Source organism: Augochlora pura, chromosome 8 (genome assembly GCF_028453695.1).
Source record: "Augochlora pura isolate Apur16 chromosome 8, APUR_v2.2.1, whole genome shotgun sequence".
Classification (NCBI taxonomy): Eukaryota; Metazoa; Arthropoda; class Insecta; order Hymenoptera; family Halictidae; genus Augochlora; species Augochlora pura.
This window is the reverse complement of record NC_135779.1, coordinates 5241310-5255984: the sequence shown is the minus strand read 5'-3', so window position 1 is coordinate 5255984 and position 14675 is coordinate 5241310. Positions and strand designations below refer to the sequence as shown.

The 14675-nt window shown below is 34.2% G+C and overlaps 3 protein-coding genes across 4 annotated transcripts; 2 read left to right on the top strand and 1 right to left on the bottom strand.

Annotated features, from left to right (window-relative positions):
• The first annotated feature begins 254 nt into the window (after positions 1 to 254).
• Gk1 (Glycerol kinase 1) lies at positions 255 to 3753 on the top strand. The gene is made up of 9 exons (XM_078188964.1): positions 255 to 1079; positions 1357 to 1615; positions 1710 to 1933; positions 2020 to 2226; positions 2301 to 2411; positions 2505 to 2758; positions 2851 to 3056; positions 3157 to 3288; positions 3361 to 3753. The coding sequence occupies exons 1-9, from the start codon at positions 1005 to 1007 to the stop codon at positions 3444 to 3446; spliced, it is 1554 nt and encodes a 517-aa protein (XP_078045090.1). The 5' UTR covers positions 255 to 1004; the 3' UTR covers positions 3447 to 3753.
• Positions 3686 to 7118, bottom strand: LOC144474267 (uncharacterized). 2 transcript variants are annotated; one of them, XM_078188962.1, is made up of 13 exons: positions 6725 to 7118; positions 6543 to 6650; positions 6128 to 6315; positions 5887 to 6050; positions 5636 to 5808; positions 5520 to 5580; positions 5337 to 5463; positions 5061 to 5203; positions 4880 to 4991; positions 4519 to 4800; positions 4095 to 4448; positions 3975 to 4037; positions 3686 to 3885 (listed from the first exon to the last, which is right to left on the bottom strand). In XM_078188962.1, the coding sequence occupies exons 1-13, from the start codon at positions 6810 to 6812 to the stop codon at positions 3790 to 3792; spliced, it is 1959 nt and encodes a 652-aa protein (XP_078045088.1). In that variant the 5' UTR covers positions 6813 to 7118; the 3' UTR covers positions 3686 to 3789. The 2 variants fall into 2 exon arrangements, with proteins under 2 accessions (XP_078045088.1, XP_078045089.1); XM_078188963.1 differs by having other exon boundaries at positions 3710 to 3885; positions 3975 to 4005.
• A 728-nt stretch (positions 7119 to 7846) lies between these two features.
• On the top strand, positions 7847 to 14628 carry Nos (Nitric oxide synthase). Its single transcript, XM_078189499.1, has 24 exons — positions 7847 to 7977; positions 9141 to 9277; positions 9477 to 9639; positions 9705 to 9796; positions 9858 to 9999; positions 10131 to 10270; positions 10344 to 10518; positions 10591 to 10692; positions 10764 to 10958; positions 11032 to 11129; positions 11209 to 11353; positions 11422 to 11526; positions 11604 to 11671; positions 11732 to 11875; positions 11938 to 12112; positions 12201 to 12330; positions 12416 to 12494; positions 12570 to 12763; positions 12843 to 13012; positions 13090 to 13388; positions 13466 to 13590; positions 13654 to 13799; positions 13865 to 14056; positions 14131 to 14628. The coding sequence occupies exons 1-24, from the start codon at positions 7873 to 7875 to the stop codon at positions 14236 to 14238; spliced, it is 3429 nt and encodes a 1142-aa protein (XP_078045625.1). The 5' UTR covers positions 7847 to 7872; the 3' UTR covers positions 14239 to 14628.
• Positions 14629 to 14675: the final 47 nt, after the last annotated feature.

Sequence of the window (14675 nt, the reverse complement as noted above, 5' to 3'; positions counted from 1 at the left end):
TAAAATTCACTACGTCTGATTACAAATTAACAGTAGTCTCATTAATTCGTTTTACCATGGACAAGAATTTAAGGTCCATTTTACAAAATTTAATAATGCAGTTATTTTCTTTCTGGTAATTAAAAAAAAATAATTTTTATTTAAAACTACATATGTAATAATTGATATAATAATATATGCTTGTCCATAAAATGCTCACGACATGTACAATTTATGATCACGTCAAAGTCACGCGCTTTGATTTATGCATACCAAATCTATCTAGGAATTTGATTGTGCAATATTTATTTGGAACTTAAATGCCTTATGATATTGTATACAGAGTAATCTTTATTTATTCTCATTTACGTAATTTTATTTGTTTGTTCCAGTAATATGTACTAATATTTGTGCAGATTTCTGTAAATTGTTAGACGCGAAGTACAACCGTTTAATTTAATCTGTATGCGTGTTTCATCTTAATTCAACGAGGAAAAACGAAAATAATGTGTTTGTCATAAATTTTCTATGAAAAATTAAATACAAGAAATAACATTACTTAAATATTAACATTATATATGTATAGATATTTATTCTTAAACGGAAGAGAAGCTTTATTCGCCACGCGGAGTCGATGCTTTATGTAAATTATTTCGATCACAATATATATGTATATATGTACATACTTTTCATCGTTACTTGTAAAATGAATTGTAAACTTTTGATACAATGAACTTACAGTAATTCCGTAACTGTTAATCATAAATAATCATGCAATAAAAGGCATTTATGGTATGAGTAAACTATATAAGGAAAACGATATGAGAAGAGAAGCTGAAGGAAAAATATCGTTACATATTTCGTGTCTTTTGAACGCGTTTTGAATTTGGGTTTCCAAAATGTGCTGTTATCACTGACCTAATTTATATTTAATGTTCATCATTATGTAACAAGCTAGGACGAAGGTTAAGCATAGGTCATCTTAAGTGCATTCTTATATTCTAAGTCCAAAGTAACGAAAAAATATGCCAGGAAACATTGATCATACAGGGCCGCTCATTGGGGCAATAGATGAAGGAACAAGTAGCGCTAGATTCTTAGTAAGTGACCATTTCCTTTAAATTTATATATTCCGATTATACGATAGTGATTGTTTTTCAATATGTTTTATCGCATTGACAACTAAACATAAAGAATTTATACATGTATATTGTTAATCTTCTATGAAAAATCTTTAATCAAGTTTTTATCTATTCATTGCCTCTATTTTTATTGATAAATATAATTAATTTGTACAATGTTGTTGATGATACTGACTGCATAAAATGCCTGTCAAAATTAGAAGGAAAGATATATTCATACCATGTTCCACTTTAGGTATTTGATGTATTACGCAGAAACGTGGTTGCTTCGCATCAAATTGAAATCACTCAGAAGTATCCTCAAGAAGGATGGGTAGAACAGGATCCAAAGGAGATTTTACATGCTGTGATAAACTGTATAAAAAAGACCATGGAAAAATTAAGCAATATAGGTTTAAGCGCGTCAGACATAAAATCTGTTGGAATTACCAACCAACGTGAGACCACTTTACTTTGGGATAAGGAGACAGGAGAACCATTACATAATGCACTTGGTAAGGTAGATTACATATTGCACCAATATTTCTATATTAATAATTTACATTGTTAAATTGAGGACAGTAATGACAACTAATATCAATATTATAGTTTGGCATGATATGAGAACAACTACAACATTAGAAGATATATTGGATAGTATACCCAATAAAACAAGGAACAAAAATTACTTAAAACCGCTTTGTGGACTGCCAATGTCGCCATATTTTAGTGCACTTAAAATACGATGGCTTATTGATAACATACCACGTGTGAAACAGGCAGTAGATGCAGAAAAATGTGTATTTGGAACAGTGGACACTTGGCTCATCTGGGTATGCTGACAAATTATTTTAAATAGCATATTTGTTGTACAGTTATATCAGCAGTATTTCATTTTTTTCATCCTTTCTCATTACAGAATTTGACAAATGGAAAATTACATATGACTGATGTTTCAAATGCATCCCGTACCATGCTCATGAATATTGAAACTTTAAAGTGGGATCCTTTACTATGTCGATTTTTTGGAATTCCACAACACATTCTCCCTGAAATAAAGTCCAGTGCTGAAGTCTATGGATATATTTCCAATCCTGAAATTCTTTCAGGAGTACCTATAGCAGGGGTAAAATTCTCATTCTTTAATATTTAATGCTTATCTGTAGCTAAATCAATATATTTCTCTTTTTACATATGTAGTGTGTAGGTGACCAACAAGGAGCCCTACTTGGTCAGTTATGCTTAAAGCCTGGGCAAGCAAAAGCTACTTATGGAACTGGTTGTTTCTTATTATACAATACTGGAAGTGTTGTATGTACACATTCTTTTGAACGATTTAATACTATTGTAAGCTACACATATAAAATATGAATGTACTTATATATTTTCTTTACGTACTTTTAGAAAGTAGATTCAAATCAGGGTCTTATAACAACTATTGCATACAAAATAGGCAAATCACCAGCAGTTTATGCTTTAGAAGGCTCTGTTGCTGTGGCCGGAGCAGCGTTGTCCTGGTTGCGCGATAATATGCAACTTTTCAGTAACATTTCAGAATGTCAAGAAATGGCAGAGCATACAAAGTCTTCAGGAGAGGTATATTTTGTTCCTGCATTTTCTGGCTTGTATGCGCCATATTGGCAACAAGATGCACGAGGGTAAATACACATAATCAGAAATTAGTAGCTTACTATTATTCTTCCCCAGTACTGATCATATGTTAAAAATATTTTCTATGCATACTTATTAGGGTAATTTGTGGTATCACAGAAGATACACAGGATGATCATATTGTAAGAGCAACTTTGGAAGCTGTTTGCTTCCAAACAAGAGATATTTTAGAAGCCATGGTTAAAGATTCTGGAACAAGAGTGACGACATTGCTAGTTGATGGTGGTATGACTGTAAATAATTTACTCATGCAACTACAAGCTGATATTACTGGAATAAGTGTTGGTATGTTTCACTTACTGTGTTATTCAATTTGTTATAATTTTAAATTCTCAATTTCTATAATCATAAATTTGTAGAAGTTATAACAATTCATTTTGTATAGTGAGACCTAATATGGTGGAAACAACAGCATTAGGTGCAGCTATATTAGCTGGTGTAGGTGTCGGAATCATTGATATTAATGACGTAGATGCATCACAGGTTACGAAATTCTCACCTTTAATCGGAGAAGATGGTAATATTTTAGTCTTTAGTGTAGATGCGTGAAACAAACAATGTAAGTATATATCATACATTCGTGTTTCAGAACGGGATTTGAAGTATTCTACATGGAAAATGGCTGTAGAAAGATCAATGAAATGGGATACAGCCTCTTCTTCGTTTGATAAATAATTTGAAGATGAGATGAATTATTAAAATGGATACAAGTACAATTTACATTTAGAATATATGAAATTGTATTTGGAATATATGTGTATGCATGATTGTGAAGCATGAAATGCTATAATATGAACGCAATAGTAAGATGCGAACAAAGCGTGCAACATCATGTATGTAATACACAATACTCCAAATGATAGAATATTATGGAATAATAGAGTGAAAGTAGCATGAAATGTTTTAAAGTGTTACTTATGGTTTATTGATTATAGTATGTTGTTACAAAAGTTATTTCGTATTAAAGAATGTTATTGCTTTATGAAGAGTTGATCGTATATAATCTTCCTAGGAAACCTTATTTTTTATTCATTTTTCTTGTAGACGTATACTGTCTTAATCCAGTCTCGCGCGTTTTGAAAATCCTTTTCTTTTTCTGCGTACTGGTAAGACCCTATTTATATGAAATAATGGTGATATTATACAAGTATACATATTTTTTTTATTAAATTAAACTGTATATAGAAAATGTTCTGGAAATACCTCACAATCGATTTCTTGACTTCTTTGTGATCTTAAAAACAAATTTTCTTTATAGTCAGGAACCTGCATAATGGAATAAAATAATATTTTAAACGCACATATACTCATAATATTACTTACTTTATCTAGTGTGCCACTAATTTTTTGAGTGGTAAAGTTATATATATCTTGTTCATCGTGAGCCACTATTTTTTCAGATCTCGGTGAAAATTGTGATGTACTGGACATTTTTTCCGCTTGTAATTGCTGTTGTTTCATTAATGCTCGACTTTCTGTGTTAAGAGTTTTATCTTCTTTAGCCTCATTCCCTTTGGCCATTTTTGTTTCTTCGCTCATCTTGCTTAATGTGTCATTGTTATTTAACTTCGCCGTCTGATATTTCATTTCAGACAATTTGGCATCAAAGTCCTTTTTCAAGTGCGCTATTTCGGCATCATATTTTTCTTTCATCAATTTAATTGAGTTTTCTTGATTCTATTTAATAAGAAACAGTTGAAGCTACAGATAAAACATTTTATTAATATTAATACTGCAGTGCGTGTACCTGAATTTTTCTTTGTTTTTCGGAAAGTATTCTTTTCTTTTCTTTTTCCATAAATTCAATGTTTCTTTTTAATTCCATGGTTTCGTGTTCACTCGTATTCGTCATATCGTATATTTTCTTTTGTAATGCTGTGTTACAAGCTTCCATATCCGTTAACTTATTTTCCATAGTTGCAAAATCATTACTTGCCTTTAAATACTTCGTATTAATCATATCAAGATCTTTGGCTAAACTACTTTCTACTTCTTGTCTGGTTCTTAAGTTCTCCCTGAATTTATCGATCTATTTAAACAACGACACTGATATTTATATGTTTAATTAAAAATAATGTATAATATAAGTAAAAATGACACGTTCTTACTTCTTGTATCTTGGATTCTAATTGCCTTCTGCATTCTGCTGTTTCTTCAATCGATTTCTCATATTTAACATTTAAGTTTGCAATCTGACTCAATAGATCTTCGATCCTATTCCTTGAAAAAAATCGATTCATTAGTTTTTAATCATTAGTTTATCATTAAAAAACCAGTCCAAATACCCACTTGAATGTAGAAATTTCTTGTTGCAAAATTGAGATTTCTTTATCTTTCTCTTTTAGAAATTCGGTTAAATTTTGCTTCTCATCAATGACATTTTGTATTTGCCCTTGTAATTCAATGTTCGTCGACGTAAGCCTTTCTTGTTTCTGAAATCGTGTTCACTTATAACGTCTGCTACCTTTACCATAAAATATGCGTAAACCAGGAGATAACATTTATTTACGCAATATTACGCACGCATATTTATGCAAAAAAAATAATCAGAGAACGTTAACAAACCTTCATTAATTGTACTTTTTCTTCCGCGTGAGTATTTTGTAAACGACTTTTCTCGGAAGCTGACTCGTTCTTGACGTTCTCCAATTGTTTCTTAAATTCGACTTCCGCGATCATCATTTCATGTATTCTAGGAATTTTAGATATACCGATTAAATAAAGTCATTGAAATAATTATAAACATACCTTTTTTCTTGCATTAGAACGGTATTTTTTGCTGCTTCGCACATGTTCTTTCGTTCGTCGTCTAAAATATTAATTAAAGTAAGAAAACAATTTCACAGGATCAGATACATATTTACCCTTTAATTTCATATCATGTAATTCTTGTTGCAATTTTTTCACTGCCGTCTCTTGCATAATCGTAACATTGTTATATAGCTTATACAAATTATCTTTGTGTTGTTGAAACCCCTTCAAGCTCACAGATATCTCGGCGTAATAATTGGTTATCGATTCCCAGTCGCTGTTCAATCTAAAAGAGTTTCATTTTAACAATTGCCATGAATGTTATACATTTACTTAAAATTCCAAGGTAATATTATCTCGTTACTGTTTAAAAACTTCTTCCTTTGCTTGTACTTCAGCTTCGCGCGAAGTTGAAAGAGAGGATATGGTTTCCTCAGCAGTTCTCAATTTTTTCGTAAGCACTTGATTCTTTCGCTCTTCCATACTGAGTTTCCGTTTCATTTCGTCCATTATTGGACTTTCTTGCGACTAATGTTAATGATAGAAATTTTTAGAAATATAAATATTTTTCTGCGACCTGGTTATCATCAATATTGAAATATTACCGCTACGGTCTGTATGAATGGGTTCTGAACACCCATATGCTTTGACCATTGTTCTATTAACATGTTGACGAATTTTCCGCTTGTACACGGTTTTTTAATTTTCTCAATATTCTCATGATGATGGGATTCGCTCTTTCGATAGCTGGAACCGCTCCCAGGTTGTAATTTCTCATCTTTCCTGATTGATTCTGTAATTTATATTTATTTGTTATTATTAAACGGAAGAACATTAATATGTTTTTTAAATACAGCTGATCAATGCATATTTTTGATTGAAAAACATATTCCTTTCTTATGTTTAATCATTAAAAAAACAAATAAACATTTATTAAAAAATATAGACGATTTCTAAAGAATTGCAATCGATCCTTGATTTGACCTTGAGCTTTTTATATTACTCAACACCATAACATACCATGACTTTCGGGCGTCTTGCAGCATTTCTGAGGACTATTCTGAGGAGTAGAATCGAGTGTACGTTTCAACGTGTGTGTACGTGATCTTACGTCTCTTCCTTCATATCCTGCGTGATAATTACGGAATTATGGATTTCATTGCCCACTCAAGAGTTGTAAAAAAAATAATAGTAAAACTCACCGCCAGTGTTTAGGAATCGTTGTAATTTCTGCGGAGATATGTTACATGATTCTAAAGGAGATTTATGCTTGTTTTCCTCCTGATGCATTATTGTATTCACTTTGTTCGCACTTTAATTAGAAAAGAAATACAAGCCAAATGAAATTGTCGGATGTTTTGCGCGTCAGCGTTAAACGTCTTTCAAGCTCCCTCACTTACTACGCTAAATACGGATGATATATTCGTCTTTATTATTTTTCTGACGTGTCTAAATATGCTCAATTAGAATTGATCTCTAAAAATACATTTAATCTGATTAAAACGCCACAATTTGATTTCCTCCCTACTACGTAAATAGATTCAATGCTTGAGCGACACGCAACGCGTTAAACCTTTATATATGTGTGTATACTACTTGGACTATTACCCAGGACACTAAAACGCTGTCTGTACTACTGAAGTATTTAAATATGATCTTATTGACAGCCCATAAAATCGACGAAGAACAAATTTCTAGCACGCGCCAAACGATGGCATTACTGTCGTATATAATGTTATTGGATTTTGAACTTCCGAAATTTCTCAAAAACTTGTACTTTCTCTTGATTACATACTGATTGTACAGGTAAAAGGATATTGGAAAAGTCATTCATATTGCTCTAAAATACTCTGAAATATAATGGATATCAAAGTGTACAAACGATAGTACACAATAGTAATAGCGCAATAGTTTCAGGTTATCGGTGATCGGTGCTAATTTCCTAATGAGAATAGTATGTAATTATCCATGACTGGTGTCATAAAACTTCGAATGATTCAAACGAAGTGAACATTAGCTCTTAGTAAATCCAATGGAATACGATAGATCCACGTACGCCCGAGCAGTCGTCTTCAGCAAAGTCGTAGATCAATTCCAGATTTTCGATTGTTGAAAATTTCGGCGGTAAATCGATGGCACAGCTCTACGACGCATGTGACATCTCGTTTCCTGGGGCTGCTGTCCTCTCCACCCGTTCATCCCGCGACCATCCCTACCCCCCTCTCTTCCCAGATCGCAGTCTCTCTTTCTCTCTATAACACTCCTTTACACGCTGCGATAAGGTATATACGTGAACAGTGAGAGTTGTCAACGAGTCAGGGGCGCGTTCTCGAGTCGAGAAGACGTCGAGATGAAGGAGCACGAGACTGGAGCCTGCCAAAGAAAGCCGACTAAACTGAGAAATCTCATTTACAAGACCGAAGCGTTTGATTCTTTGCACGCCAGAAATGCAGAGGTGAGTAGCGAAAATATAACATTCGTAAACTCGGTACATTTATTCCCCCTACATTCGTTTGATTTGATTTCTATTAGAATGGAACGTTTTGCATATCCATTGTCGCGATTCGAAATCGTTTGTAATCGGGTGGTTTTCGTGTTCATGAGATTTAGAAGATAAGATGACAGTGCGGGGGTTGGCGCAAAACTACGAGTGGGCGAATTTGACGTGGACCGAGTCAATACTCATCGAAGAATGAGCGTGCGTTCGGTGGGTCACTAGTTGCACGAATGTAGGGGTGTATGTAATACATTGCTCAAAACAAACTGGCCGATCGAATTTCCAAACAGTTTTGATCGGAACATTGACTTTTCAGCAGGGGGATAGAATTTGGAACAATAAAAGGAAATAAAAAAAAATTGTAGATTATACTTATGACTTTTTATGAAAATAAACATCTGAGGACCGTATAGATTGTACCAGTTGATGAAATTATAGTATAATTATAGTCTAATCTGTAAAGCAATCATGAATACAAAATATAAATAATTTAATAGTATTAATACTCGCGAAAAATTTGGTCCGGGAAAGATTTCGATAGAAATGTATTCTAATAAAAAATTTGAAGATTTTATTGTATTTAATATTTATTTGATAAAGTTGCAAAATTATAACGACGTAATACGCGAGAACGCTTCGTTCATTTTGAGGCGCAACGAAATTGGATATCCTGAAGTCAAGAAAATCGAAGGCGAAGATATTATGGAGCCGTAAAGCACAGCTCGTATCGGTGCTTTCATCGGCGACGTTCGATCATCCTTAAGATATCATCTCTAAAAGTATATCGACGTCACAGTAATTTCGCCAATGAGAAAAATTGATAGGGCCATGTTCACAGATTATGAGCAATAAATTTTTTATTTAATAATTACATACGATGAGACGAATTTAATTATTTACAATAAATACCTTCATTATTGATGACAATATAACTTATAAAATCTACTGTAATTTCTCATAAAAAAAAATGTTATTACTTATAACAAATAGTATAACTACTTGTAAACAATAATATAATTATTTATAAAAAATCATATAAATAGTTTATAGCCTGTGATATTGTTAGAGAACTCTATTAAATTATAATGCTTTGCATTAACATCGAAACGCATCGTTTTCAGAAAACGTTGTGTTCGGGTCAAGTGTGTCTTGGTAGCGTTATGCAGTTGCCAACGCACGGACCGGAACCTCGTAGCAGAGAAGAAATCCTCGTGCATGCAAAAGACTTCCTGGAGCAGTACTTTACTTCCATCAGAAGGTATGAAATCTACAGGTACCGGGAATTTAAAACAGGTCGAGAGTCGATCACAACAGTCTTCATGGACTTGGATCAAATCTAACTAATAGTTCAAAGCCAGCTGGGTATCTCACTTCTTGTTTTGTTCCACTATCTTTCGGCTGCCTCCGTCACACACTGTCTTTTGCCTTTAAGAATTTATAAAATAATTAATTTACAGATTAAACAGCGATGCTCACCGATCTCGTTGGGATTGCGTGACAAAGGAGGTTCTAGCCACCAGCACTTACCAATTAACGGAAACCGAATTAATTTTTGGAGCAAAACTGGCATGGCGCAATGCTGCAAGATGTATCGGCCGCATCCAATGGTCAAAGTTACAAGTGGGTAATCGTGCCTCGCCAAAGTATTCCACGTCCTTATTGATATTTTATGAACTCGCCTGCAGGTGTTTGATTGCCGTTATGTGACTACGACCAGTGGTATGTTCGAAGCTCTGTGCAATCACATCAAATACAGTACGAATAAAGGAAATATCAGGTGGTTTCAATAACACTACTTTGATTTAAGATTGTCCATTCCTTAATGACTAAATTTGCAGGTCCGCGATAACAATATTCCCGCAGCGCACAGATGGAAAACATGATTACAGGGTTTGGAATCAGCAATTGATTGGTTACGCCGGATATAAGAATCCAGATGGTACAATCACTGGTGACCCAGTAAATGTAGATTTCACAGAGGTTTGTATAAAACGAACACGAGAGAATACTTAAAAAACTCACCGTCAACTGTATATCATTGATTAAAAATTATATAATCATTTTTTACATGTAATATATTATAATAAATATTTACGTACCTCATTGTACAGCTCTGCATAAAATTGGGTTGGAAGGGTGCTCGCACCCGCTTCGATATATTACCATTGGTATTATCTGCGAATGGTCATGACCCTGATTACTTTGATATTCCGAGTGAACTGGTCCTCGAAGTTCCCCTGAGCCATCCTACGTAAGTGTTACATATGAATATCGATACGAATATCCCACTAAATCAGTATTAACCAATTCATCGTTCATTGCAGATATGATTGGTTTGAGAAGCTAGGATTAAAATGGTTCGCCGTGCCTGCAGTCTCAGGGATGGTCTTCGACTGCGGAGGCTTGGAGTTCACAGCCGCACCGTTCAACGGCTGGTACATGAGCACCGAAATTGGAGCTAGAGACCTGTGCGATGTGCAACGATATAATTTATTAGAGGTTCATCTTTAACAAAATTATAATACTTTGCTTACGATATGTATATATTAATAATTTGAACATTATTTGCAGACCATAGCAACGCACATGGAACTCGATACAAGGACCTCCACATCGTTATGGAAAGACAAAGCTATGATAGAGGCTAACGTTGCTGTGCTACACAGTTTCCAAGTAGGGCATGCATGTTACAATTAGCTTGAGGCAACCTTCAAGAAATAATAATAAATTGAGATCTCTTTTAGATGAAAAATGTGACAATTGTAGATCATCACATGGCATCAGAGTCTTTTATGAAACATTATGAGAACGAGATGCGATTGAGGAACGGATGTCCGGCCGATTGGTTATGGATTGTTCCACCGATATCAGGATCAGCGACACCAGTTTTCCATCAGGAAATGGCGCTGTATCATTTGAAACCATCTTACGATGCTCAGGTTCTTACAATAAAATTAGCGATTCTGTGTTTCACACTAGATCTAGTTACATTATTTAATAAAAAAATTCTAGGATCCTGCTTGGAAAACACATATTTGGAAGAAGGGTCGAGATAAAAAGTCAACAACAAAGAAACCAAGACGAAAGTTCCATTTTAAACAGATTGCCAGGCAATACACTACTTGAAAATATTGAATAATAATTTAAATTAAAAACTTATTCATTACAATAAAATTTAAACATTTCTAGGGCTGTGAAGTTCACGTCAAAGTTATTTGGAAGAGCTTTATCCCGAAGAATAAAAGCAACAGTGCTATTTGCTACAGAGACCGGAACATCACAGATGTACGCCGAAAAACTCGCTGAACTACTGGGACACGCGTTCCATTCCCAGGTACCTCTTACACTGTCCTCTATAATAGTTTTAAAGTACTGGAAACTATTGAAGCTGTCGATTTGCAGGTAATGTCCATGTCGGATTACGATATTAGCAACATCGAACACGAAGCTCTATTGTTGGTGATAACGTCCACTTTTGGGAACGGTGACCCTCCAGAAAATGGCGAGGTAATTCAAATCCATAAAACAACTCTATTCCCTTAATTACGTATGTTACATACCATGTTATATGCTTCAATTTTTAGGCTTTCGCTCAAAATTTGTATGCAATGAAAATGAACGAAGCATATATTAATAGCGGCAATAAAATAAGGTAAGGTCCTCAATGATTTTTCGTCGTTTACTACAACTCGTAATCACGTTGAAATTGCAGTTTAGCTACATCGAAATCCTTCATTAAGGCAAATAGCCAAACAGAAGTAAGTAATACTAAAAGATTGGATAGACTGGATTCTATGCGCGGATCAACTACAGACTCTCAAACGGAAGATACCTTCGGGCCCTTAAGCAATGTTAGGTATGAGATAGATAAATCAGAACACGGATATCAGGTATTAAATGAACAATACTTTTCTGCAGATTTGCCGTTTTTGCGTTGGGATCATCGGCGTATCCAAATTTCTGTGCATTTGGACGATACGTGGATAATTTACTAGGTGAATTAGGTGGAGAACGTTTATTGCGATTAGCCCAAGGGGATGAAATGTGCGGACAGGAACAGGCTTTCCGGAATTGGGCAGCTGATACATTCGCTGTTAATATTTTATTTATCAGTGTCACATATGTACTTCAAAATATGAAAATATTTTCATATTTATTATAAATTTTATCTGGTGTACTAGGTTGCTTGTGAAACATTTTGCTTGGACGATGATGACACTTTAAGAGAAGTTGCTTTGTCTATGGGATCAGAAGCTTTAACCGCTGCAACTGTTCGCTTCGTAGAAGCCGATCCTCAACCGATTACGAAAGGTGAACATTTCAGTATATTTAGTGCAACTACTACGTAAATTCCATCGATTAAAGTTTTGTAAATAAATGAAATATGTCGTTTCAGCATTAAGCAAGTGTCATAACAGAAATGTCACTACTTGTAATATGTATGCGAAAACCAATTTATGTCGTGACACAACAAGGTGATTATACATATACAGTAAATAAATTAAAAAAACTACAATACATTGTAACTTCGTGTCATTTTGTCTTTACAGCGGGACAACGTTGCTTTTGGAATTAGATGACATTGCAAGCATGGAAATATTATACAAACCTGGCGATCATTTGGGAGTGTTTGCGAGCAACAGGTCGGAACTTGTGGAAGGAATTTTAAAACGCGTACAGACCCCGTTTGACCCAGATACACCAATTGAATTGCAAATGCAAAAACAATCTCACACGCCTAATGGTTTGTATGATTATTTCTGGCCTCGTAAAATTCATATTTCTTCGTGATTTTAATTACACTTATTGTTTGGCTCATTTAGGTATTGAAAAACGATGGGTACCACACGATAGATATTTACCTAATAGCCTGAGAATGTTACTAACAAGATTTTTGGATATTACAACACCACCAACACCAAATCTTCTCAGATACTTCGCATCAATAGCTACCAACGTAAAGGAACAAGCTCAACTGAATCTTTTGTCTTCCGTAAATATCTCATTACAATCACATTAAGAAATGTTCAAAATTCGGAATAATGTTAAAACATTTTTTTATCTACATAGGACTCAGCAGCGTATGAGGACTGGAGGCATTGGAAATTTCCTAATTTAGTAGAAGTGCTAGATGAATTCCCATCTGTAAAACCTTTTGCACCATTATTGCTTCTTCATTTAACACCTTTGCAACCAAGATTTTACAGTATTTCCTCTTCACCTGATGTGCATCAGGGACAAATACATCTAACTGTCGCCGTTGTACAATATAAAACGCAAGGTGGATTTGGTCCAGTCCATTACGGTGTCTGTTCTAATTATTTACGGGAGGTATCGGATGGAGAACCCCTGTATGTGTTTGTACGCAGGTAAATCCCTATCTAGGTCGCTTGAAGTTACATATTGTCATTTAATAAGAACATTAATATATTTTATTTGTATTTAGCGCGCCTAATTTTTATATGCCATCTGAACCGAAAGCTCCTATGATACTAGTCGGACCAGGAACTGGAATCGCACCTTTCCGCGGTTTCTGGAGTCATAGACTCGCAGAAATGAAACGTCATCCAGGTACTTCTTTCTATTCATCGGTGTCAAATTAATTGTACCTTAAACATAACTAAAAACTTACAGATCTTGAGTATGGAAAAGTCTGGCTATTTTTTGGTTGTCGAAGGGAGAGCTTAGATTTATATAGAGACGAAAAGAAAGAAATGATAAAGGCTGGAGTTTTAGATAAGGTCTTTTTAGCCCTTTCTCGAGAACCCGGATTAAAGAAGGTATGATAGATCTTTGATGTTTTAATTATTATCAATGCCTAATATTTCATTATTGTTTTTTATAGACATATGTGCAAGATTTGATTCAAACGGAAGCACGACAGATTCATGATATGTTGATGAACGAACGTGGTCATTTCTATGTATGCGGTGATTGCACAATGGCAGAAGATGTTTATCAAATTTTGAAGCAAATTATACAAACGCACAGTGAAATGACAGACAAACAAGTCGAAGCATACATGCTGTCTCTACGTGTAAGTTGTATCGCTGTTTATCGTTTAAACAATAAATTCAAATTGTTTCATCTTTTTCTCGTTTTTCTTCGAAGGATGAAAATCGTTATCATGAAGACATATTTGGTATAACTTCGCGAACGGCAGAAGTACACAATCGATCAAGGGAAACAGCTAGAAGCAGGATGGCTGCAGAGCCGTAAATCTCATTGAAACATATATAATCTTTAAAAATGTTAAACAAGTTGTAGATAGTTTTCAATTGTGCATATCATGAGTTCTACGTGTTCCATGAGCAAACATTGCATTTTGAAAATATTAAAATATTACTACTTGTTGTTTAACGTACTTTACGATCGCATGGTTTCCTACCATTTTATTGTCTACTATATGCACGAGTTTTTAGTATTCATATATTGTATCCATATATTTTTGATGATACTAAAAATTTTATTCATATAACCAGCACACTTACTTTCTTAGTCTAAGGAAACAAATGAATACATATCTAAAACAATTTTGCTCATTGGAAAATTGTTAATTATTTCAGCAAGCTCATATTAATACAAGTTGTCATGAGAATATACAAATATGTAGTATATTATATTACATTTATTCGTCGGATTTTGAGATATTTTCT